Source organism: Eschrichtius robustus, chromosome 20, assembly GCF_028021215.1.
Source record: "Eschrichtius robustus isolate mEscRob2 chromosome 20, mEscRob2.pri, whole genome shotgun sequence".
NCBI lineage: Eukaryota > Metazoa > Chordata > Mammalia > Artiodactyla > Eschrichtiidae > Eschrichtius > Eschrichtius robustus.
The window spans coordinates 50,618,185-50,643,270 of NC_090843.1; the positions used below are offsets into that span (position 1 = coordinate 50,618,185).

The 25,086-nt window shown below is 50.9% G+C and overlaps 3 protein-coding genes across 4 annotated transcripts; 2 read left to right on the forward strand and 1 right to left on the reverse strand.

Moving 5' to 3' along the window:
* The first annotated feature begins 78 nt into the window (after positions 1 to 78).
* Positions 79 to 9,919, forward strand: TNFAIP1 (TNF alpha induced protein 1). Its single transcript, XM_068529676.1, has 7 exons — positions 79 to 199; positions 3,214 to 3,531; positions 4,154 to 4,323; positions 4,756 to 4,845; positions 4,929 to 4,981; positions 5,781 to 5,976; positions 7,122 to 9,919. The coding sequence occupies exons 2-7, from the start codon at positions 3,327 to 3,329 to the stop codon at positions 7,356 to 7,358; spliced, it is 951 nt and encodes a 316-aa protein (XP_068385777.1). The 5' UTR covers positions 79 to 199; positions 3,214 to 3,326; the 3' UTR covers positions 7,359 to 9,919.
* Positions 9,920 to 10,027: 108 nt separating this feature from the next.
* POLDIP2 (DNA polymerase delta interacting protein 2) lies at positions 10,028 to 18,848 on the reverse strand. Its single transcript, XM_068529675.1, has 11 exons — positions 18,610 to 18,848; positions 17,197 to 17,278; positions 15,924 to 16,021; positions 15,042 to 15,138; positions 14,796 to 14,871; positions 14,447 to 14,554; positions 13,858 to 13,994; positions 13,017 to 13,043; positions 12,682 to 12,807; positions 11,617 to 11,696; positions 10,028 to 11,092 (listed from the first exon to the last, which is right to left on the reverse strand). The coding sequence occupies exons 1-11, from the start codon at positions 18,768 to 18,770 to the stop codon at positions 10,978 to 10,980; spliced, it is 1,107 nt and encodes a 368-aa protein (XP_068385776.1). The 5' UTR covers positions 18,771 to 18,848; the 3' UTR covers positions 10,028 to 10,977.
* A 96-nt stretch (positions 18,849 to 18,944) lies between these two features.
* On the forward strand, positions 18,945 to 24,139 carry TMEM199 (transmembrane protein 199). Of its 2 annotated transcripts, none has more exons than XM_068530001.1 (6): positions 18,945 to 19,181; positions 21,104 to 21,177; positions 21,500 to 21,589; positions 22,102 to 22,144; positions 22,357 to 22,469; positions 22,768 to 24,139. In XM_068530001.1, the coding sequence occupies exons 1-6, from the start codon at positions 18,971 to 18,973 to the stop codon at positions 22,861 to 22,863; spliced, it is 627 nt and encodes a 208-aa protein (XP_068386102.1). In that variant the 5' UTR covers positions 18,945 to 18,970; the 3' UTR covers positions 22,864 to 24,139. The 2 variants fall into 2 exon arrangements, with proteins under 2 accessions (XP_068386102.1, XP_068386103.1); XM_068530002.1 differs by having other exon boundaries at positions 22,771 to 24,139.
* The last annotated feature ends 947 nt before the right edge of the window (positions 24,140 to 25,086 follow it).

Here is a 25,086-nt window from a genome sequence, read left to right on the forward strand (position 1 = left end):
GGGCTCCTCCCTCCGCCCTGATTGGGTGCTGGGCCTGCCCCGCCTTATAGTCTCAGGCTCCCGCTGGCTTGGGGCGGAGTCAGCGGGTAGAGGATGGGAGTTTAAGGCCCGGGATTGCCGGAGGGCAGGCGGCCACAGTCTAGGGGCGGCACGGTGTCGACTTGCAACCCAGCTGAGAGGAGAGGCGCCACCTGGGAGGGTGAGAGCCGAGCCGGCCCATAGCCTAGGGGAAGGGATGGACGGGTCCTGGGCTGAGCAAAGAAAGCCCCTCCTGGTCTTGGGGAAAAGGCGTGGGACGGCGAAGGGAGGTGGAGAGCTGAAATCCTCCCTTGGGGGTGGGTGTCAGAACCGGTCTTGGTTTCTCGATAGTAGGGAGGGGTACGGGCTGGGGAAGACTCTACACTGGCCACGGAGAGGTTGGGTCTCGATGAATTTCCCCAGACCCTTTGGATAAAGCATGGGATTTGCACCTTGGGTTTCTGCTAGATCCGCCCTTTCTAGCCAAGATCGGCTCCTCCCCTCGCCATCCCCAGTATGACGAATTTCTGGGACCTTCTTTCCTTAGGACCCCACCTTGTAACACCGCCGTGGTTGTTTGTCCTTTATTCGTCTTGGGTTGCCATTCGCTTCGCCGAGTGTGTCATGGATACGCCCCTAGCATCCCCAAATATCCACACACAAAGTCCGGAAGGAAGAGCATTGAGGCTCTCAGTGGAAACTTCATTCTCACCGGAGTTACTTTCTGGGGCGTCACCTGCCACAGGATTCCTGGAACCCATTGGCCTGGGCGGAATCTGAGCGGGTGGAATCTGAGCTGACGTCATCCAGGGGCTCAAAGCAATTGCTTTGTTGGAAAAGAATAGATTAGCTTGGATTTGTCTTCCTCTGTTGGCAGCCGCCTAGCCTTTAGTGAGCTCCTTTTCTCTGATCCTGGGGAAATTGGGCTAGACACAAAATACATAGGGAACTTGTTAAAACCTGTTAAGGGGTGGATTTATTCCTTTGGGGTGGGCAGAGGAAGGTAAGGTGACCTCATACTATTCAAGTTTACTTACTGATTGGGCAATATGCTGGTGGGGGCTCATCTCATCCATACATGACAAGCCACCAAAGGAATTCAGTATTTCACACAGCACCTGCCCTGGGCCTTCCTCGGACATTCCTCCCAGGGACCTACCTAAATCTTTTCGGGGACAATTTCAGTCTAACAAACTGACAAATACTTTTAAATGTGCATAGCATTGTGCTAAGCACTGTTTGGAGAGTGGAGCAGTAAACGTGGGAAAACCAGTGCACTTCTGGGTTACACTGAAAAGAGATAACGAGGTAAACTTCTGCAAGTTGTGATGATGAAATTAGGTCATTTCGCTTTTTTTCTGATTTCATTACCAGCACTGCAGTCCAAGCCTTCATCATCTCTTGCCTAGACTACTGCTTCCTCCGGTCTTCCCATTTGGTCTCTTGCACCCTTGCGGTCCTTTCTCTACACGGTAGCCAGAGTGATCTCAGATCATATCACTCCCCTGCTCTAAACCCTACAATCGATTCCCATTGCAATTAGTATAAAATCCAAACTCTTCAATATGATCCAGCCCCTGCCTTCCCTGAGCTTACATCCAGCCAACTTCCCCCTTCTTTCTATGCACCAGCCATCTTGGCCTTATTTCTGTTCCTAAAATTTGTGTCTGACTGAGGAACTTTGCACTTACTCTTCCATCTGTCTGGAATGCTCTTAGAGCTCAGCTGGAAAGTCACCTTCCCAAAGAGGCTTTCCCTGGCTCCCCACCTAAATTAGTACCTCTTCCTAGACACTCTGTTTTATTATCTTTATTATTACATTTCTCACCTTCTGGAATTGCCTGCTTATTTATTCATTTTCTTGTTTGTTGTCTTCCCACTAGAATGTAAGCTCTACGAGGCTGACTTGTTTGTTCTCTTCTGTATCCCCAGCACCTGGCACAAAGCAGGAGCACGATAAATGCTAACGCTTACTATTTTTTTTCTTGTTAACTGACATTATCATGCTTCTTTGACCTCCTTGAAGTCAAGGACAATATCTTTTCATCTCTTTATCCCTCCTGCTTAACTTGGTAGGTACTCAATATTGTTTTATTGCCAAATGAATTAAATGAGCTGATATATATTAAATGCCTAGAATAGTACCTGGAACATAATAAACATGCAAAGAATGTTTGTTTTTTGTTTTCGTTCAGTGAATGAATTTTAGTGTTTCTTTAGAAAGCCAAAACACGTATAGAATCTAGATCATAAGGGGTGATCTGGCTTTGCCCTCCTCTGCTTTGCTTGCTTCTCCCTCCTGTGAACTCCCGTCAGTGTTTCAGTTTCCAAATCACCTAATTGTTTTTAAATTTATCATCTGGTCTTTTTTGGCCCTTTCTCCCCATTCTTGTTGGGCAGGAAGAGAGAAGGAGATAAGGCTGGACCTGTTCTCAGGAAAAAGGAGCAAAAATAGCCATCCTGTAGTTGTTCTATCCTGAAAAATGGTGACAATTTCAGGAACTTGGGACAGGGCTGATGCCAAAAAAGGGGAAGGTCAGGAAACCTTGGCTGGAGCTAGGGTAACCTCTGCCAGGAATACTGGCCGGCTTCCTCCAGCCTGGCTCAATCCATGTTCTCCTGAAGCTGCTGTTACTTGCCTTCCTGAAGCCAGTTTCTGGGTGGTGCTCAAAGGAAGCGCTGGTGCAGGCTGCTCCTGAGCCTGGAATCGTTAGAAAGGAAGTGCATCCTGTCCCTCAGACTCCTGGGAAACTCCTAGGCTGGCTGGATTCCCAGTAGGTTTGGCTGGAAATCTTGGATCCTGGGAACACTGAGAAGAAAACAGCTGGAATCTGACTGGTGGATCCCCAGGGTGAGGACTTCTGCTCTGCCCAGTCTGTTCCTGGAGCTGTCTTTGATTAGCTCCAAGAGTTTACTTGGCCTCCTTGCCGCCCAGAGCTGGGCCAAGTCTCAGGGAGACTGATGAGGTGACCAGCATCGGGTTCTGGGAGGCTGTGCTCCCAGACCTGGTTCCTGGTACCCTGAAGAACAGCAGGAATGTCTTTTTTGCCATTGCCTAGGGCTTTAGCCTCGCCAGGGAGTCTTGGGCTCATAAGGAGAGAATGACTGGGTGGTCAGTGTTTGTCTTCCTGTTCCCTCCTGGCTGAGGGCTCTCCTCTGCTGACTCCTGTCTTCTCTCCCATCTCCTGCTCACAGCGCTGAGAGTATGAGGCTCTGGCCTCCACTGGCCACTCACTCGTGACCCTTCCACCACGGCGGGGCCTTCCAAGCCAACCTCCTGCCGTGTGGTGATCTACCTGCAGCGGGAGATGTCGGGGGATACCTGTCTGTGCCCAGCGTCAGGGGCCAAGCCCAAGCTAAGCGGCTTCAAGGGAGGAGGCTTGGGCAACAAATACGTCCAGCTCAATGTGGGTGGTTCCCTGTACTACACCACCGTGCGGGCGCTAACCCGGCATGACACCATGCTCAAGGCCATGTTCAGTGGGCGCATGGAGGTGCTGACCGACAAAGAAGGTGAGGTGCTGGGGCTTGTTGGGTGGGGTGGGGAAGGAAGGAGAAGTTCCTGAGGAAGTGATTTCAGGGCATGGCTCAAGCCTGGCAGATCTGGAATCTAGATTCATTTTCCCTGTTCACCTAGTGCAGGACTCCTTCGCCTGGAGTTCTTGGTAGAGCTTCAGAATTCTTTGAAATTAGGCATAGAATGTTGTGTATTTACATATTTTCCAGGGAGAAGATCCATACTTTAAAACTATTCACATAGGACTCGATTCTCCAAAGAGCCATTGCCATAGTGCCTGGGCAGCGGGCCAAAGGCAAGCAGGGCCGGGTGTTTCTGTGTTGCCGGGAGGTGGGCCTGAGCACTCCTGAGCTTAGACAAACTCTGGGGGCCTCTGCAGAGCCTGGAGGGCCTGTGTCTCCCACGGTATGTGTCCGTTTTTGGCTTCAGGGAGGAGGGGTGAAAAGCAGCCATGGACTTAACAGCTGGAGGTTCTGTTCCCGCTCCCGTCACGCAATGCTGTGGGCTCTGTGCTCCTTATCACCTACCACCAGGCTCGTCAGGTGGCCTTTGCCTGCTACCTGCTCTGAGGTACCTGGAGGCAAACAGTAACCCTCTGGGGCCTGTCTGAATCCCTAGGCTGGATCCTCATAGACCGATGTGGAAAGCACTTTGGCACCATCTTGAATTACCTCCGAGATGATACCATCATCCTCCCTCAAAACCGGCAAGAAATCAAGGAACTGATGGCTGAAGCGAAATATTACCTCATTCAGGGGCTGGTGAACATGTGCCAGACTGCCCTGCAGGTACGGAGGCAGAGTCGGGCAGGTTGATGAGGTCGGGATGGGCCCCCTCCTTCAGGGAGGTAGGGTCCAGTTCCTGGAAGGCTAGGTGGCAGGTATGATTGATGAGTCCAAACCTAGTGAGACACGCCCGCTGTTGCCCGGGCCAAGCAAGCTGGCAGCCGGTCGGTTTATAAGGTGATGGACTCAGGCAGTGTGAGTAGACCGTGCTTCTAGTTTATCTGCCTAGATATCTGGATTTTAGGTTTCTGGGAATGGGGGTCTGCTTGCCAGCTGGCAGTTCTGTTGCCAGGGGCCTCCTGTCTCTATCTGATGCCTCCTCAACAAGTAGGGGGTGGCCGTGGCAGAGGGGCTCTGACGGCTCCTGGGGAAAGCCTGGCTAAGCCTGGCAAACAGAAGATCTCAAAAAAAGATTCTTGGCTGTGTGTCACCCAGGACAAGAAGGACTCCTACCAGCCTGTGTGCAACGTCCCCGTCATCACATCCCTGAAGGAAGAGGAGAGGCTCATCGAATCCTCCACCAAGGTACTGGGACCTCCGAGGGATGGCTGAGGGCCGCGGGCTGAGGGGTGTCGGGCCCCTGGCCCTCACGCTCTCTTCCCTCACAGCCCGTGGTGAAGCTGCTATACAACAGAAGCAACAACAAGTACTCCTACACCAGGTAGGGGGGGCACCTGCCGAGGGGTGGGGTGCGCTGCCCAGGGAAGGGCCACAGAAGCAGCAGAGAGGGCTGAGCAGACAGAAATTGGGCAGCAGACCCAAGGGAGGCCACCTGCACGCCTGGCACAGTTGGCGTGAGTCTGGGCCTCGGGAAGAGAACAGAGTAGGAGGGAAATCAGAGCTGAGGCACTTGGAACTCGATGCGGGGCCCTGGCTGGGATGTAGACGGGACTGAACATGAAACAGCCTCTTAACGTGTGTCATGTCAGGCAGCGGGCCAGGTGTTTTCCCTGCATTCTCTATGGGCTGGAGGAAGGCTGGGACTCCTCCTCAGGCAGCCCTCACTCTTCATAGCTGGGCCAGTGTCCCCCTTGTCCCCCAGTGGCCTCTCAACAGGCCATAGTTAAGTATATACAGGAGGCTGCAGGCTCGGAGACCCAAACCCTCTCAGGGACTCCCCGTGGGCAGACATATTGCCAGCGTCACCCCCCACAGCCAGGGAAGGGGGGTCCTCCTGCTGAGGTGGCAGCGAGCCTCCTTCCTTCCAGCCTGGTAAGAGGAGACCTCCCTCCCTCAGTCCTCTCTGCTTTAACTTAAAACCAACTCACCTCCTTTTCCTCACAGGCCCCCAAACCCGAAGGGGGCCCCATGACCCTTTCTCTCGCTGTCCCTCTGGCATCTTGACGCTTCCTCGTTTCATGAGCACAACAGCGGAGGGGAGGACAGATCCCGGCCAGCACCTGCCCCTGTGCTGGCACCCCCCTCACTCCCAGGCCCCCGGGCCCTCACTGGTTTTTCAGCAACTCCGATGACCACCTGCTGAAAAACATCGAGCTGTTCGACAAGCTCTCCCTGCGCTTCAACGGCCGTGTGCTCTTCATCAAGGATGTCATCGGCGACGAGATCTGCTGCTGGTCCTTCTACGGGCAGGGTCGGAAGCTGGCGGAGGTGTGCTGCACCTCCATCGTGTACGCCACCGAGAAGAAGCAGACCAAGGTATGGGGCTTCTGCCTGCGTGATTGGGGCTGAACCTTTCGCCACCGGGCATACATTTTGCTGTCTTTCCCAAACTTGCCGTGATGGTGCTGCTCAAGGACGAAAGCCAATGCGTGGGGTTTAGGGAATGGTATAGAACTCTGCTTTGGTCCGCTGAGAGGCAGGGCTGTTGACCAGCAGGGAACAGCCTGGTGCCATGGGAAGGACTGGGTCTTTGGAGTTGGCCCAATTCAGATCTGAATTCTGGTCCCACCATTTATCAGTTTTCTGACTTTGGATAAGCCCTGTAAACCATCTGGGCCTCAGTTTCCTCATTTGAAAACCTGAGAATGATAGTGTGAATTTAACAGAGCTGTTACGAAAATGAGACAGTTCTTAGGAGAAGCAGTGCAGGGCAGTAGAAATAGCTGTTCAGATCTCCTCTGGCCCCCGCTGGTTGGGTGTTTCTGGTCAATCAGCTTAGCCTCTGCAGTGACAACGCAACGCCAGGCACATGTAAGGGATTTGATAGGAGATAGCTCACTCTCTCTCCCCCGGCTGCAAGCAGATGGTGCCTCCCTGGAGAAGAGCTGTGCACCCGCCCCCCTCCGCCAGCGTGTTTTGGAGACGGCAGAGCATTGCTGGGGTGGAAGGGCAGCTCATCTGGGGGAGAGCTGTGTGCACGTGAAGGCCTCAAAGCAGCCGAGCTTTTATTTTTCGTTTACTGTGCGTCAGGCTCTCTGCTAAGCATTTTGCATCTTTCATGTAATGTTCACAACAACTCTCTTAGGTAGATGTTAACATGTGGAAACTGAAGCACAGCAAGGTTAAGTCCAAGGCCCCACAGCTAATAAGTGGGGGAGCTGTATTTGTACCTAGGCCTGACCATGGAGCCAAGGCCATAACCTCTACACACACTAGTGCACTGGTCTGGGATTGGGTGAGGCAGGGGGAGGGTGCTAGCGTTCTGCATCTCTGTGTCCGTAGAGTCCGTCTCCTCATGCCTCCTTCAGAAGAAGACCCCCGCCCTCCCTCTTGAGATAGAAAGTCATGTCTCTTGAGAGTTCTGGAGGCCTTATGGAGTCAGCACAGGGCCAAGGGCCCTGACATGCTGCTTCCTCTTTGGGGTAAAACCTCATTCGGTCCTCTCGTCCCCCTTGCCCCAGGTGGAATTCCCAGAGGCCCGAATCTATGAGGAGACACTCAACGTTCTACTCTACGAGACCCCCCGAGTCCCTGACAACTCCCTATTGGAGGCCACAAGCCGGAACCGCAGCCAGGCGTCCCCCAGTGAAGACGAGGAAACCTTTGAACTGCGGGACCGTGTCCGCCGCATCCACGTCAAGCGCTATAGCACTTATGATGACCGGCAGCTCGGCCACCAGTCTGCCCATCGCGACTGACAAGACCCTCCCGGAGTCAGGGCACGAGATACCCTGTCTCCTCTCTTGTGGAACCCCGCCCCACTGGCCACCCCACACTGCTGCTGGCTTGGGTCTCTGCTCCAGCACCCAGAGGCATGACAGGCCCTGCCGGGGAGGTCAGAGGGCCTGAGCAGGGGAGGGACTGTGTTTCTTTTCCCAGCTCCCTGAGCACTTCAGGATGACTGAGCCCCAGCCCCTTTGCTCAGCATCTTCCTTTCTGCCACAGGGAGCCGCTGCTGCCCCTGGGCTGAACGGACTGACCTGCCCACCCCCCTGCCAAGAGCATTCCCCTTGGCCCTTCGTTGAGCACCCCTTTGCTCTGCTGAAGGGCTGCTTTAGGCCTCAGGGGAGGCCCATGGGAAATGGGTTCACTCTGTGGGGAAGGTGGCTTCTGGTGCTGTGGAGGCCCGATTTCTTACAGAAGGTGGGGCTTCTTTTTTCCTAAGGTGTTTAAGCACAGGCTTAATGAGTTTGGTTTTTAAAAAATAATCTAGGAAATGACTAGTTTTAAGTCTAATAATGAGGAGACTGGGTATTTCTGCTCCAGGGTTTCAAGACCCTGGGTAAAACAGAACCCTTGGCCCTTTTGATGCCTTTGGGATCTGTTTCTGTAAAGCACTTTGTACTTTTATTCAGGAGATTTGTATTCTGCCCTGACCCACGTCATCTTTCTCTGATCCTAACCCCCTTCTCCCTGTAGAATCAATCTGAGGGAGGGGAAAGAAGCAATAAAAAAAAAAAACTGACCAGCTTTGGCTTTGCCAAACTGGCCAAGCAGCTGGCCCAGAGAGCGCTGAGGGGGGAAGGACGTGTGAGTTAGGACCTATGGTCCTAATAACACCCCTGTAAGAAAGGATACTTTACCCCTATATCTTAGGGTCACATACTGTCTTCTAGAGTCTTACATGATTGCTGTCTTTGATTCTCTTGCCCTCGGCTCCAAGGCATGCTGTCCTCACTTACTCTAAACCCAAAGAGCCATCACGGGGGCCAGGAGCTGCTTGCAGCCAGGAGCATGAGCTGCAGCAGGAAGGCTGTGGAGCCCGTGGGCACCACACCTGCCTGCCCATCAGCTGAGGACAGCAAACGCAGAGCCCCACGTTCCTGGAGGCCCTGTGCAGAGGCGGCTCTGCTTGGCCATACATCTCCCTGCCCTGCATCCATGCTGTTGGTTTTGTGTCCTGGCTGGGGAATGGCGGTTCTGCCCAGTGGTGAGTCCCTGAACACAGGATAATGTGAGTAGCCTAAGAGCCTTGAAAGGTTTCTTCATTTTTCTTGTTGGGTACTTGGCTGTGGAGATACAAGCACTGGCTCTTGGGCAAGGGTGCAAGTTCCTCTTCAGGGCTTTGGTATTCATTCCCTTCTGTTTGGCTTGGCCCTTAGGAGGCTGCTTATCCGAATTCTTTTCCAAAAGAATGCCGCCAGGGAGGGAGCTGTTCAGCCAGCCTAACAAGGCAGCATAGCACTTAGCAGTACCCACTCAGTCAGGAAGGGACATAGCTTATCAAGTTCATGTCTCTTGACTACTCTTACTATAGCTAGATGGCTGCTCACGGCTGACCCCATGAGCCTATGGGCAAATGCCAGGCCAGGGTTAGCAGACACTCACAAGGACCTGAAATGACATGGTGGGGCAGGGGAAAGGTGACTTTAATCAAGCGTTTTTCACGTGTCGCAGTCTTGAACGTATAAAGACTTCCAGGTGAGGCACCTTGGTGATCAGCTACAAACGGTTCTTCCAGCCTTCACTGGTGTAACAAGATGAAGACAAATCCATTTCTTTGACCGGATTCCGGCTTTGGCTTTGTGGCTTTCCCACAGTGACTGGAATGCTTCTGCTTGAGGCCCCTGGTCTGTTTCCTCAGCTGCCTTCCTGAAGCCCTTTAATACTCAAAGTCCCAGCTCCCCACTGAGGCATTTTAATGCTTGTCCTTTGACCTCCCCAGCCCCTGTAGCCTCTCTCTACTGCTTTGACATTCAGATCCTCAGCTGTCTCAGTGGTGAGCAGTCTTTCTGGGACTCTGGGCACCTATGTCGTCCAACTGAAAATATCTCTTTGGTCTTTAAATATTGAATACTAACATTGAACTCACCGAAGTAATCTTAGCTTTTAAAATCAGACTGTGGTGTAAGGGTTTGGGGTATTTTCTTTGAGTTTTCCAGCCCCACTTAGAAAGCAGCTCTTGGCTGTGTGAATTTTTCAACTCTAAGCAGCCCAGGGGAATGTAAACAAGAAGTGTGGATGAAGGTCAAAGCTTCTTGTCAGTTTCTGAGACAACTGGAAGCCTGCTGTTAACTACACGGACCAGGATTAGGTGCTAATCAATCTGTTACCTGAGCAAGTTCTGCTTAAAGGATGGCACAGGTCCTGACATGAGAGAACTTCTTTATCATGTAACTACAATTCTCTGTTGCTCAGCGTAGGTGATGGAAAAAAAACACTAATCTCTAATAAAATTGTGTTACACTGCAGTGGTACAGAGCTGTGCTTACAGTGAGTATAGCTTGGTCAGCTCGCTGCTGTGGACATCATAATTGGATTTCTGTTCACCACCTGACCTTATGTTCTCACTGGGTCCTATGCCCCATTGCACTCAGTTGCCCTGCAACCCAGGCTCCCCCTGGTGGAGGATTAAGGACAACACTAATAAGGGTTGGAACTGAAATTTAATATTAATTCAAGAAAACGACCTCTGTAACAATCACTATAGTAGTGGGGGAGCAGGAATCCTAAGAATCAGGGCAAAAATGCAGCACATTTTATCTCTGGCTCTTGGAGATCTGTGAGAAGCTCAGAAAGTAGACTGGCTTCGTCACTGTCCATACCTAACACTCCTTGGCTGAGTTTCTGCAATTGTGATCTGGAGGCTTGACAGACCTGTGCTGGCAAGCCCATTGCTCCGGAAAACCTGACAGGCTTGCCTCACTCCTCCCCCAGGCCCACGGAGGCCAGAAACGCCAATAGTTGGCCAGCACGAAGAGCTGAGCCACTTCTTTGATCCTGACGCTGGCCTCCCGCTCTGCACTTGGCAGAGGGTAAAGAGAACAAGAGTCCAGTCCAGCCCCCGCCTCACTGGCTGAGTGACCTGGGAGACGTCGGCCAACCCCCAGCCTCAGGAAGGAGACAGATACTCTAGTTGAAGGGGCAGCTTCCTGGAAGGGCAGTAAGGACAGCAACGAAGGGCCCCTGCCGGGTCAAAAAGGGAGCCTGAGACCCTGCGGGCAGAAATGGCAAGGGGGGCCAAGCGTGCACTGGTTTATTGACCAAACCTCACATTCTAAACAACTTGTGTGACAGGCTAGGAAACTCCTCCAGTTTCCTAGCCTGTATGGCGTCTGAACACAGAGAGTTCCTGATGGGAAGGTTTACTGGAACACAGCGTAGGCAGGGCTTACGGGGAAGGCCACCCTTGGAGGAGTCCTACGTGGGTCTTCTGGAGAAAACAGTTATACTCCACCCGCCAAAATAAGAACCCCACAATCAAAAGGTGCAAACAACTAAGAGACCCACTGTGGCCCATGACAGAGTTCTGCAGCAATTGTGGGATGTGAGCTGTTCTCTGGGGTCCGAGCCTGGGTGCTCAGGGCCTCAGCTGGCCTACCAGTGAAGGCCCGAAGGTGGTGTCTTCTCATCTTTATTGCTTTCAAGGGAGAAGGGAGGGATCCGGACATCAAAGTGGGAACCATCAGGCCTCTCGAAGCGGAATGTGCCCCTGTGAGAGAAACTGGTTTAGAGAGAGTGAGGGTTGAAGACTGGAGAGCCCAATGTCCTCAGCACCAGAACTGAGGCAGGATAAGACAGGCGTGGGCTCTCTTCTGCCTGGCTCATGCCAGGACAACACTGATCAGAGACCCAAGAGCCTATCCTGGCCCTACGTGAGAAGAAGAAATGAAGCTCTCCTGAATCTGGCCCTTAGATGCACCCTGCATAAGCTACCCAACTATACTTTCAGGTTAAGGAGTGAAACACCAGGGAAAAAACCCGACTACGTGGGCAACTCAGTGCAGCATCAAAGTCACCAGACCTCTTTGACCTAAGTCCTCATTCTACAAAATCACAGGGAACTGGAAAACAGTCATAAATCAGACAAGACCCACACAGCAATGAACAGCAGATAAGGCTCCACCTCAGGACTTCACTTGGTCCAGAGTTAACTGCAAGCTATAAGCTCTCACTTTTCTGACCTGCAGTGTCCGTGGACTTGAGCTGCCCCTGCCCCAGCATGTGCTTACTCACCACATGTGCCCACTGGAAGCTTGCAGGGAGACGTGGCTGCTGTACTGGAATGCGGGCTGCTCCTTGGATAACACTGGTTCCTGTGAGGGTTCAGGCAAAATAGGTCAGGCCAGACAACCTCCCTGTACCCCGGGGCCACATGCTGACTGCCAGTCCGGGCTGGATGCCCCCTCATGCCTCCCACCATAACAGCCGACCAGCACCTTCCACAGCACAGCCATTGACCTGGGCCTTTTATTCTGACCCTGGGAAAGACAATCTCAGACTGAATGGCTGAGGTTACAGGCAGAGATGCTAAGCCCAGGATCTACTCTGTAAATACCCTGTCCAGCATCCATTCACTAAGTACCTAAGTGCCAGGAGCCACATTGTGCTCAGCAAACTTCTGCTAACTTAAGTCTGCTGGTAATCATAAAGTAATAGGTGTGATCCTAAGAAACAGAGATTTTGGTTAACTTGCCCGAAGTTATGCAGTAAATAAACAACACAGTGGGCATTTGAAAACAGACTAACTCCAAAGCCCTGTTCTTTCTATCCCACGCTGCTTCCCCAACTCCCTGCTAACATGGATAAATGCCTGTTGAATGTGGTCCTCTCTCATGACTTTATTTCTCAGGAGACTGGGTAGGGTAACACAGGAATTGCAAAATCAGATCTCTTCAAGGACCAGCAGAGGAGGTACACGTGTAAAGAGGCAGAGGAAGGATGACCAGGAGTGGTGGCGGGTCCATGCCCCACCCAAGGGCATCCCAATAGATTTTTTAAAAGGCTGGCAACCACAAGCTTTGATGGCAGACTCACTTGGATTCAAACCCAGGCCCTGCGACTACTAGCTATAGGACCATGGGCTAGTTAAACAACAGTCTCAGTCTCAGTCTCTTCATCTGTGAAATGCGTTATAAGAAAACCGATCTCACGGGTGAGATTTCTCACCCCAAACAGCCCTAAGCTTTCACACACTGAGCCTCTGTCCCTAACCACAGAGGAGGAGGAAACCATGCACTAAGCTCCTAGGCCTGCTGGGCAAGACTAGAAACTGAGCATTATTGGCCCAAAGATGCTCACCCTGCCCACCACCCCTCGGCCCCGCACTGTCTCCAAGGTGCCGGATAGACTGAATATCCTCCAGTGTCGCTCCCGGAGCTGTACTACGTCACTGTCGAGGTTCTCCAAGCGGATGCAGTAACGCCACTGCGGGGGTAGGGGAGAGAGTTCACATCTGAGAAGGAACAGACCCTGGGCCAGCCCCCTTGGAATTCTAGGAGAGCAAAGGGCAACAAAGACCGACACCAGCACTGCACCGTCTCACCTCCCGCCCCCAGAGGTAAACCTGCCCACCTCCCAACCTGCGCCCACAGGTACACCTCCTGAGCTCCCCTCCTCCCGAGGGAGACACTCACCCAGTAGACGTGGGAATTCTGGGCTTCCTGGGGGAAAAAACACAAAGAATTTCAGGCCCAGAGGGCAGGAACAAGTCTATTCCAATCAACAGCTCTCCAAGGGAGTGGATGTATTCCAGGAACGTTGCAAAGACAACAAAGCCACAGGTATCTGTGGGTTGATGATGTCTCAACTATGGCCAACAAGCCCAGAGGGAGGCAGCCTCCCTTGGGTCCATCCCTGGCGCCCTTCCTCTTCATCCTATCAAGATCACGAACAGAGCTGGATGCCAACAAAAACCAGCCCTGGGGCTCTTCCCTTTCTCACCACCCTCCCTGTCTTCCCCCACATTACTGCTGGTCCAGGCTGCTGTCCTCCTCCTCGGCCTTTCCATATCCCAACCTTATTTCAATACTTGGAATGCTGTATGTTGGCCTCCCGCCACTACCATGAGCTTCTGAAAGGCAGGGGACAGGGTTTCATTTATATTTGTATCCCCAGGACCGAGCTTACGGCCAAGCAAAAAATAGCTCAATAAATGCATAAAAAGTGGGAAGATGAGCCTACACTGATTTAAACAAGTATGTGTATATTCTTCATAGACATGGCTCCCTTTGAGCCGGAAGAGAAGGAAGAGTCAGCCAGGAGGCCCCCTTCCTGGGATCTGAGAGTTTCCTCGCTCTAGGTCTTGGTGTCAGCTGTTGCCAAGAGGCTGCTCAATCCCAATCAATACACGCAGCACTTGAAAGCAGAACCACAGGCACGTGGTTTAAATTTGGAACCCACACCAGCAGTCACTGGGGACACCACACAGAACCTGGGGGCCTAGCCCTGAGGGGAGGTCCCAGGCTGGGCACGTACCCTCATGCCCATGTAGAAGGGGATGACGGTGACACGGATGTTCTCGGTTGTTTCCCGGTGGACATCGGAGAGCTCCAGCCAGGGGTGATTCTTCTCTTGCCAGGCCCGTAGCGTCTCCCGAGCCACAAAAGGGGGTGCTGGGGCAAGAGATCGACTGGTTAGTCCAGGCCAGCGTCCGGGGCGTTACACCCTGCCCAACTGCTCCTCCTAGAGAACCCTTCCCAGCGGTGGCCCAGGTAAACAAGACACCCAAACATGAGCAAAAGCACAGGCTGGAAGAAAGCACAGAACTGCCTACCAAGAATAAGCCCTGAGGAGGTATGTGACGTCAGAGGAAGAGAAATGGACGGGGAGTTAGGAGCCCTGGTTTTCAGACCTCACTCTGCCACCACCTAGCAACCTTGAGTCCCTTCTCATCATCCCTGAGCCTGTTTCCATATCTGTGAGGAGGAGATAATAGCCATCTACTTGACAGGTCTAATGGGAGATTAAATAAGATTGTAGAAATAGAGCTTTGAAATTGCTTCTGGGATATTCTCTTTGAGGAAAGGGCCCTCCCACTCCACCTTCCCTCTATGATAGAGGTTACCTTTTGTCTGGTCATATAGAAGAAATCTTTCAAAGAGCTCATGCTGGATGGGAACCTGATCAGTGGAGGTGTACGGGAGGATGTCTTCATGGCTGACATAATCCAGGCCTGGCAGAGAGACAGAGACAAAGAGACAGTGAAACTCACACAGGAGGGGGGAGGAATGGGGCTGAAAAGAAACACAATTCCTGGCCTTATGGCAGGGTGGGATGACCCTGGCACCCCTGCTCTCAGCATCTATACTCCCTCCCAGCAGATTAAAGGACAGCAGAAAGGCCTCAGAATCCTCTCCCTGAGACACACCAGACCCTCCTCATCGACAGGCACCACTCAGACACTCCTTACTCACCTGGGATGGCATAGAGGGCCCGGCTGTCATCATGGTTAGCCAAGAAAGTCACAGCTTCTGTCTGAGATCTCTGAGACTAAGGCAAGAAGCGAGTCAGAGATTTTCTCGGTCACTATCCAGTCCTGAGGACTTAGGGCCCAGTGCTGATCTGGGCCTGTTTGACCCCTCTCCTTCTCTTAGTCCCCATCACGGTTCGGGGCTTTCCCATGGAAAGGAACCCCAGGTGCAACCATCTTGCTTACTTACTATATGTGGACAGTCTCGGGCATCAATCAGCACCTGATAGTAAGTGTGAGTTTTGCCTTTCACCTCCTTCGAGCCGTGGCCGGCAGGGTTCTCTGCTCTATGGGGCAGGAGAAGAAGCCCAAGATCAACCCCAGAGAAACAGAAGCAGTGCCTGCCCCAGCTCCCTACCACCCCCTCACCTAAACAGACCGGTGCCCGAGCTGAAGGAGCTTAGCACCAGCTGGGTAGCTGTGCAGCACACCCTGGCCCAGCATTCCTCAGTCAGGGGCAAGCAACAGAGTGTGGTGTAGAGTCATCATTTGTCTTACTCTCTGGATGCCTCTTAGAAAAAAAGGGCCACGCTGAGCATATCAAACTGCTGCCTTAGTCCCTGGAGCCCAGAGCACCCCACTCTTCTCACATCCCAGGGTCTGTCTGTGATCATTTAATGGAGCTGGGCCTTTTCTTTTTTAATGTACTCTAGTGATGATAAGAGACTAAGGAAAAGATTCTAACTGAACATCAAGAAATCAAGAAGCCTGGTCCCGTTATAAAGCAGAAGCTAACACACCATTGTAAGGCAATTATACTTCAATAAAGATGTTTAAAAAAAAAAAAAAAAAGAAGCCTGGTCCCCCAGATGCCCTCTGGGGTACTTATAATGCAAATTGAGAATGCCTTGGGAGAGCATCCTGGGGAGACCTAAAGGGACCCCCTAGCTTAAGACTGTCCCTGGCACTCAACACTTTTGTCTCCATGGGTATTAGTGCCAAGGGAGTGTTCTGGGACCGCTCCTAAGGCCCAGAAGAATGCTGTCTTCAGTGCTGGGACCCCAATTATGTACGTCTGCCATGAGTCAGGCCTCCTCCTGAGGATACTGTGAGGCACGATAGGGAAACTTACTTTTCTGGAGCTACAGAAGCCACATCCCGGTCATACAGTCTGGCCTGCCAGGGAAACAGGACAACACCTCGGTAGCCAAAAACACTGTGAAGGAAAAGCTGGGAGAAAAGAGAGGCCTCAGTCAGTCTGCAGCCCAGCAGGTCCATCCAGGTGGGGCCCCGACCACTAAGTGGCACAGGTGGTGGCAACTCCAGCACAAGGTCTTGCTACTCTTTCCCTTGAACTCTGTGATCCACTCAGACCAACTCTGGAACATGTTTACTGTCTCTTTACCTGGCTGACTTCTACTCATCCTTTTTTTTTTTTAATTTATTTATTTTTGGCTGCATTGGGTCTTTGTTGCTGTGCACAGGCTTTGGGGGCTACTCTTCGTTGCGGTGCATGGGCTTCTCATTGCGGTGGCTTCTCTTGTTGTGGAGCACGGGCTCTACAGCGCAGGCTCAGTAGTTGTGGCTCATGGGCTCTAGAGCGCAGGATCAGTAGCTGTGGCGCACGGGCTTAGTTGCTCTGCGGCATGTGGGATCTTCCCAGGCCAGGGCTCGAGCCCGTGTCCCCTGCATTGGCAGGCAGATTCTTAACCACTGCGCCACCAGGGAAGCCCCTACTCATCCTTTAGGCCATAGCTGAGGCCTCTAGGAAGCCTTCGCTCACCTCCCGTCCAGTTAGCACACTGTACAGCCGTTGACCATTTGCATATTGTAATTCCTTTCTAGATTGTCAACTCCATGAAGGCATTGCTTTCTGAGTTAACACCAATGCATAAAGCTCAGTCCATTGTAGGCACACGGAAAAAAAAAAAGTTGAATAAACAAAAAGTCCTCCTTACCTACAAGGGGCCTAAATCTATCTCAGTGGATCTGGCACAAAGCTGACATAGAAAAAGAGACTCACACCCAGAGCTTACTTCACTGCAATCAGTTCAACTATGACAAAGCATCAGAAAGCAGGTTTGCTTTTCTGAAAGCTCCCTCCACTGGCTTCCCACCAGCCACTATGTTAGATGACTCTTCAGCAACAGGACTCTCTCCTCAATACAGTCCAAACCATCTCTGTCCACACTAACTTGGAAACAGAACCCAATGACACATGAAATGTATTCAAATCCAGGAAAACAGAAAACCCGTCTTAAAAAAAACAAAAAAAAACACTTGATTCTGGTCTGGCACCAAACACCAAGGCAGAAAACCGTAACTTTCATTCCTGTGACCAAATCTGACCCTTTCAGAAGCAGAGCACACAGTGAAAATGAAAGATGACGCAGCCCAGCACTCACCTGCCCAGTCTCATATTTTCCGTTCTGTTTTGGCACTTCAAACACACCAACTGTCTCCAAAACTTTGCCCTCTGGTCGGTTTCTGATTAGGAAGGAAAAGAACAAGCAACTGAACAGCTAAGAAGTGAAGGGTACTAATCCATCAGTAAAAGCTACTAGGATACTGAGGGGCCAGGGCAATGACAGCAGAGAAGGGTCACAGCAGTGGGGCCAGCTGAAGCAGGTAAGGGTCCTGCCAAGTCACCACTCCACAGAGATTCTGCCTTTCCTCCTTTGAGGTCCAGCCACAGATGCCTCCATAAGATCTGACTGCTCCCAGATCACCTTCTTCTCTCTTGACTCTCAGCATTCCTCATATCATGCCCTCAGACCCTGCTTAATTGTATGCCTTGCCTCCATTCCTTCCCTGACCCACCCTCCTGAACTCCCACAGCATTTTAACTGCCCTTCCCACCTTGCATTTCAGTTATTTGTGTCCCTGTCTTATCTCCATTAGAGACTGCAAGTTCTTTGGGAGCAATGCCTGTGTCTGATTAGCCTGTGCTCCCCCTCAAAGCCTAGTGTATAAACGGTGCTCAAAAAATACTTATTTTGTGTTATAATTCCATGTCCATCTCCCCCTCTAAACTGCAGTCCTCACCCCTGCACTACACCTAGTATTATTCTCTCAATCTAGTTTTTGTTCAGATTTAATCAGTTTTCACAGGAGCCTTAAATTGGAAATAGCTATCATCTCTCCCCAGTGTCCGTGTCTAATCTCACCCACTAAAAGGTCAGCTCTTACAGTGGTCTCTCCGGACAGGGCTGCTCTTTCTAGGGGTCCTTCAAAGCACTGTCTTCTTACTGTTTTGGAGATGTGAACTTTATGCTTCCTGCCACTTGATTCACCCGCCCCAATTTGATCTGCCTGGCCCATCCCTAGAGACGCTGCTCACACCATCCCCATGGCCTCAAACCCCCTTCCCCAAGTCACATAAAGAGAAAGTGTGTCCCCAAGGTCACATTGAAACCTGGGACCCACGCAGGGCGCAGATTCGGGTCCTGTTTCCCACTTCTAACATCTTTCTGTGGGACGCCTTGGCCCAGTCACGGGCTGGGGGAAAGCCCTAGGACTTAATTCAAGGGCTGCCCAGTAACAGCGGCGCTCGGATTCCCGCATTCGGGGAAGTAAGATTCGCTCCGGGAGGGTCAGTAGTTCCCCCTCAGAGCCAGCCCTGCACAACCCAGGGCTCTGGGCCGCGCTCCCTTGTCCGCTCCTGGCACGCGGTGCGGGCAGCGCAGTCGGCTCCCGGCCGGAACCCTCTCCCGGGTCGAACTCCAATCACCCCCAGCCGGCCGGGTTCCCTGACCTCCCCTCTGGCCCGGGACACGCTCCCTGGGCTCCGGGCTCGGCCCCCGTGCTCCGTCCCTCACCGGGACGAGAGGTGCCTCCGCGTCGTCGTGGTCGCCACTGGTGGGAAGGTCCCAGCTCCACCCGCCGCACAGAGCGGCCTCGGCCCCCGGGCCCCGGTCAGCGACCGGGACCACCAGCGACTGCCCACGGTCAGGGCCCGCCGGGCCACACAACCCGCCATGTCCCGCCCGAGTACCCGCTGGGCTGCTGACACAGAGCCCGACCCGCCACCGGGCGGCGTTCCGCCCCCGCCCCACACTGCCCCGCGCCGCTTCCCCGCCCCCTTGGCCCTCTGCCCCGCCCCGCGAGCTTCGCGCTCCTTCCGGCACAGGCGGACGGAAGTCCCGGCCCGGGGTCACCTGACCCTAAAGTGGGCTAGTCATGGCGTCTTCCTTGTTAGCTGGCGAGCGACTTGTACGCGCTTTGGGCCCCGGCGGGGAGCTGGAGCCAGAGCAGCTGCCCGGGAAGCTGCGGGCAGAGCTTGAGGCCGTGCTAGGGAAGAAGCACAAGGGCGGCGATCGCTCGGCTGGCCCCGCTCGCGTGGTTTCTTTCCGCCTGATCCGGGACCTGCATCAGTACCTGAGAGAAAGGGGTGAGCCCCAGTCTCCAGTCCAGAGTCGCCTCCTTTTTTCCAGAGTTTAGTCTCTCCTGAGGTTTTTTTTCCTACCTCTAGCATTTTTATGAGGGATTGCATTACTCCCAGCAAAGCCAATCTACTGAGGCAGGGTTGTGGTGAAGGAAAGTACAGTGTTCAATGCAGGGTGCCAAGCAAGGGAGTGGGAGACAAGCCTCAGATCCATTTCAGCTTGGTCTTTGAGTTAAGGGGTTTTCGTTTAAGGGAGAAGAACAAAGAGGCTGGGAATAATCACTGTCATGTGACATTTCCTAATTGTCGTTTTGCGAGTCAGGATGTCTCTGATTTAGGATTCTCAGGCCAGGTGGTCCATGGCTCTGGTGTCTGTTAGCTCACCTTGCCCTGGAGAAACAACCGGAGTTTGCAGGTTAATGATGATATCTATAACAGCACTTTTAGTACATTAAAGATGTTATCAGCAATAGCAGTTTTAGTCATCTGACTCTGGTTCATTAGTATTGTTAGCAAAGGATTGAGGTTAGAGGGGACAAGAAAGGGAATAAAGTTTTGGATAGAGAGATTAATTATAAACTCAGTAAGGGAACTCAGTTTTAGGGGGACTGGGTTTCAAATCCATCACTCTCCTTCACCCATGGAATGATCATCTGGCCAACCCAAGAGTCACCTCATAAACCCTGGGGAACCCACTCCCTTCATAATTTCCATGGGAATTCTTCGTGGATGACAAAATTTACTTGTGCAGTTTTTGTTCTCTTGAGTCTCCTCTTTACTTCCAGGCCCACTTAGGCCCACCTGACCCTTGAGGAAGTCCAAGTTCTAACTCAATACCACTGCACAGGTCCAGTTTCTTTCTTTTAAGCCACATTAAAAAACATCTTAGGAGCCTGTGCTCCGCAACGAGAGAGGCCGCGACAGTGAGAGGCCCGCGCACCGTGATGAAGAGTGGCCCCCGCTTGCCACAACTGGGGAAGGCCCACGCACAGAAACGGGGACCCAACACAGCCAAAAATAAATAAATAAATAAATAAAAATTAAAAAAAAAAAAAAATTTCAAACCTTTCAGAAAAAGAAAACATCTTAGCATAGTGAGCTTGCCCTGTTTGGGAATCTGGATTTCTCAGCAAGAGTGCCAAATCTGATGGTTTTTTGTTTGTTTGCTTTGGCTGCGCTGCTCAGCTTGTGGGATCTTAGCTCCCCAATCAGGGATTGAACCTGGGCCCTCAGCAGTGAAAGTGCGGAGTCCTAACCACTGGACCACCAGGGAATTCCCTAATGGGATTTTTTTGTTTGTTTTTGTTTTTGGATATAGGATGATGGAAAAGTGTGTTGAAAGATCTGAACTGGGAGTAGCATCTGTGTTCTAGTCCTAGCTCTGCTATTAACTCTTCTTGGAGAAGTCATTTCTCTTCCTTGGGCCTCAGTTCCCTGAACATGTAAAGGGGGGCAGTAGGACTAACTGACATGTAAGGTCTTTTGCCAGAATTAACAGCCTACCCAGAAGTGTGAAGGGTAGATTCTTCAATTATTGGAACTAAAAAGGACCTTAGAGATCATCTAGTACAGTGTCCTGTGAGTATTTGCCACCACTACGCCTTAAACCTATTTAGGGCAAGTTCTGTTGTGGCCACAGAAATTACCTAACTTAAAGGCAGATATAAATGGCTTACATGTTACTAGCTGTGACATTGGTAGGGTAATTGACAGCCAACAATTAAAGTCAGTATGTAGCACTAGGAGATACTTATGTGGGATTGTCCTAGTTTCTTCCCAGTTGAAAATGATCCTGGAGATGAATTGATATAGGCATGGCCATGTTTTATTTTGGTAGAAAGAACTGAAGAGCTAGACCCTTCTCTGATGTTAATCCTTCAACCTCAGCTCTATGCATCATTACGTTTGTGGAAATCGTTTCTTCCTAGGTTCCACACTATACCTTCATGAGCTCCTAGAAGGCAGTGAAATCTATCTCCCAGAGGTTGTGAAGCCTCCTCGGGTATGTAAGGGATATGTTTGTGAGAGTGGGTGTTGGTTGAGTTGGATTTACTCATGATACATCCAAATTTATGAATCAACATTTGGGCTCAAAAATTTGTCTTTTAAATCCTTGAATGCTGGGGTGGGGGAACCAGATATTGTCCTCCCAGTCTGACAGCTTGGAAAACTGAAATTAAAAAAAAAAAAAAGTTTCCAAAGCACTGGAGGCGAACTGGTACGTGGGTCTTCTTAGCAGTACTTTTCCCCTGAAACTAGTGATTGTGACCTGCTTTCTAGCAAGCTGGGAATATCATTCTTCTCATTTGATTTTTCTGCCTCAGAACCCAGAGCTAGTTGCCCGTCTGGAGAAGATTAAGATACAGCTGGCCAATGAGGAATATAAGCGGATCACCCGCAATGTCACCTGTCAGGTAAGGGCCCGCTCTTCAATACATGGACTGTGTAGCCCCTGAAAGCAGGGCCCTGCACTGGGAAGAGGTACAGATGAAAGAAGCAACATGGAAACTTAGTTTGTATACTATTAAGGGACCGTAGAAGCTCTGTGCTGCGTACAAGCCAAATACAATTCCCAACTCATTTACTGAGACTCTGGGCTCAGATGGTGACTGATCTTTAAAGGTTGTAGAGGGTGGGGATGAGCCTGGAGCCATTCTTCTGACAGGGCTCCCTCCTATTCTCTGTATGCTCCTGCCCCAGAGCAGGAGAGGGGTACATGGGTACTGGGAACCTATGTCTCTTCTCTGAAATGCTTGACCTGTGGTCCAGAGAAGAATCCAACTGGTCCCAGACAAAATCCATGGAGAAGGCAGAACTAATGTGTTGGGTAATAAAGAGGGCTGAGCCCAGACTGACAAATGAATACTTGCTGGGCTGGCTCTGAGCTGCTTCCATTCTGAAATCCTTTGCTTTTTCTTTTTCCCAGGATTCAAGGTATGGTGGAACCCTCAGTGACCTGGGAAAGCAAGGTGAGGTACTAGGAAATCAGGCTGCTAAAGCCTCTCCCTGGGACCGGTCAGTCATGGCCCTCCTTCCCACTCCAGTGCTCTGGGTTTAAGCCTGAGCTATTCAGGCTTGCTGTTGGAGGGAAACCCAGCTGAGGGGGGAGGCAGCCGTGAGATAAAAGGGCCTCTTGGAGGATGCTGACCTAACGGTTTCTTCCCTGGGCTCCTCCCCAAAGTGAGGTCAGTGAAGGCTCTGGTCATCACCATCTTTAACTTCATTGTCACGGTGGCAGCTGCCTTCGTCTGCACTTACCTTGGAAGCCAGTATATCTTCACAGAAATGACCTCGGTGAGTAGGTACTGGTCAGGGCAGGGTGCCCCAGGTGGGAGTGTTAGTGGGAAAGGGAGGACGTATGTGAAAATGCCTTGAACAGGTTAGGTATTTATGTGATAAACAAGGGGGACATTAGATCTATCCAACAGTCATAGGGGTAGGTAATAACCTCAGGAGAATCCAGATCCTCTTTTCTTCCCTTCCCCCCAACTTATGGGCTGGGTTGAGGTCCTCTCCATCCTTATTAGGTGCTAGAGGCTGCAGAGCTGGAAGCTGGCCTGCATCCCCTAAGCCTGGTTCTCGCACTTCCCAGCAGGTACTGGCAGCATTGATCGTGGCCTCTGTGGTGGGTCTGGCTGAGCTGTACATCATGGTGCGGGTGATGGAAGGTGAGCTGGGAGAGCTGTAACCGTGCTTCATCATCAAAGTCTGGAGACTCCAGGCTCCCAGCTGCCAATCACTGATTCTCAGTCAACCCATCAGGCTCTTTGTACTCAGCTCCGGTTAGTCAGAGGGCCGAGCCAAGACCACCTGCTGTTTCTGCGGGGAGCCCCATCCTCTGTCAATTTACAGAGTGGGCAGTAGAGGAGACTCAGACAACGACTGGAAAGAACTGGTCTAGCTGTACATTCTCCTGAACCCGGTGCCCATCTGCCTTCTACAGTCCATTCTGGGCATTGCTGGGGCTGGGTTTTTTTTTTTCCATTGGAAGTAAAGAGAATCCAGGCCTTTCCAGAAGTAGACCATACTGCCTTGAACTTGCCCAGGTGCAGAAATCAGTGGTCATCCTTGCTCCACACATCTTGATGCAGACCTGTAATTTAGATCAGAAGACTCCAAGAAAGCAGAAGGGATTCCCTTTCTTCAGTTTGTGCTGGAAGAGGAACCAATTAGAGGACATCAAATAAGAGAAAACTGGGTGGTACAGGATGGTGGAATCAGAAGCAAGGCAGCTACCTTTTTGGAATCTTAGTTTCTGTCTTCATCTTCTTCCTTCTGCTTGCCTTGCTCAGATTTTCTATATGCTTCTGCCCGTCTCCACCACTCACCAGCCCTCCTTAAACCTCCCACCTTCCTATCACCCTTTGCTCTGCTTCCAAAAATGAAAACAGTTCACATGGCAAAACAGTATGTTTGCTTTTAATTGCAAAACCCCTTGTGCTTGTTTGTATTTGTGGGGAGAGTATGCCTACTGTGAATTGTCTCAACTAATAAAGGGAGACATTCTTGGTAGACAGGGGACTATTTTCAGATTTAACTCTATGTATAATTATGTAAATATGAGTATACACTTTATAAGATACATGATATGTGTACATATTGTTATACATAAGCCTAATGTAGGTTATTTTATGTGGATTCTTAAACATGTTTGGGTAAGTGCAAAACAGTAGTATGTAAAAGTTCACAGCTGACTAATTGTTTTACATGATTGCTTTTTGTCTTCATTACAATCCTGGAGGTTGGAAAAGGAAGTGGTTTTAGGCCCCTTTTCCAGAAGGCAAAACTGAGGCTGAGAGAGGTCAAATGATCAACTTCGGTCCTTCCTCTTGTTAAATGGAGCCAAAGACTCCAAGGTTGTCCTGAAGTCTCTGTGTAATGTTAAACTTCTAAGAACTTAGATTAGTAGTGTATTGATAGAATCTGTATAAGACATTTAGAAATTATAGCAGCATTATTATTTATCCAATAAATATTTATTGTATCCAGTGTATTCTTATTTCAAATCTCACGACAACACAAAAGCCCAAAGATTTCCATAGCTGTGAGAATTGGTCAGGGTCTGCTCCTAATGGTGGATTCTGTCTTTCCGTTTGTTCAGTGTATGAGCTCCCATGGTCTTTTTTTTTCCCCAGGACACTATTCTGTTCTTAGAAATTAAACACTCATTGGCTCAGTAGATGTTTCCTCTACAATATTGCCAATTTCTTGAATTATAGCAAGTCAGCCTCTCAGGGCAATATTCTGCATGAGAGAGAGGGAGGGCTTAGGCCCTTCTGTTACACCTCAGATAACTTTGTTGAGAAATCTTAGGATATCTATTGTTGATTGGAAGAAATGTCAACTGTGAGAAAAGATGCAGGTGGCGTCTTACAGTGTTTCTAGCAACCCAGACTGTTTAAGATTGAGTTAAAAAGCTACACCGAGTCACTCATTGCTCCTGATAAGCAAAGCCAAGCCAGATTTTTAGAATTCTTGTAGACATCATCCCTTCTCAAGTGACTGGGTCTTGCAAATGGAAAGAGCTTTAACCTTCAGACCAATATCTATGCTATGTGCTTAAAAAATCTATTGGAATTATTTGCTTTGGTCTGTATTCCATTCTCCACCTTTGACAATGAATATCTCTGGGGTATATGGGCCGAGAACAGTAAGAAAAATGAGGGAAAAAATATACAGATTTTATCCTGAAACATACAAATCAGAACAGAGAACCAGGGACTTCCCTGGTGGTGCAGTGGTTAGGAATCTGCCTCCCCTGCCAATGCAGGGGACACGGGTTCAAGCCCTGGTCTGGGAAGATCCCACATGCCACAGAGCAACTAAGCCTGTGCACCACAACTGCTGAGCCCACGTGCTTAGAGCCCGTGCTCCGCAACAAGAGAAGCCACTGCAATGAGAAGCCTGCGCA

Coding starts and splice junctions, on each gene's coding strand:
- TNFAIP1 (XM_068529676.1), top strand. CDS start 3,327: ATGTCGGGGGATACCTGTCTGTGCCCAGCGTCAGGGGCCAAGCCCAAG. Junction 3,532..4,153: donor GGTGCTGACCGACAAAGAAG/GTGAGGTGCTGG, acceptor CTGAATCCCTAG/GCTGGATCCTCATAGACCGA. Junction 4,324..4,755: donor TGTGCCAGACTGCCCTGCAG/GTACGGAGGCAG, acceptor TGTGTCACCCAG/GACAAGAAGGACTCCTACCA.
- POLDIP2 (XM_068529675.1), bottom strand. CDS start 18,770: ATGGCGGGTTGTGTGGCCCGGCGGGCCCTGACCGTGGGCAGTCGCTGG. Junction 16,022..17,196: donor GAAAATATGAGACTGGGCAG/GTGAGTGCTGGG, acceptor CTTTTCTCCCAG/CTTTTCCTTCACAGTGTTTT. Junction 11,697..12,681: donor GCCGAGGGGTGGTGGGCAGG/GTGAGCATCTTT, acceptor GAACCCTCACAG/GAACCAGTGTTATCCAAGGA.
- TMEM199 (XM_068530001.1), top strand. CDS start 18,971: ATGGCGTCTTCCTTGTTAGCTGGCGAGCGACTTGTACGCGCTTTGGGC. Junction 21,590..22,101: donor CCCGCAATGTCACCTGTCAG/GTAAGGGCCCGC, acceptor TCTTTTTCCCAG/GATTCAAGGTATGGTGGAAC. Junction 22,470..22,767: donor TCTTCACAGAAATGACCTCG/GTGAGTAGGTAC, acceptor CGCACTTCCCAG/CAGGTACTGGCAGCATTGAT.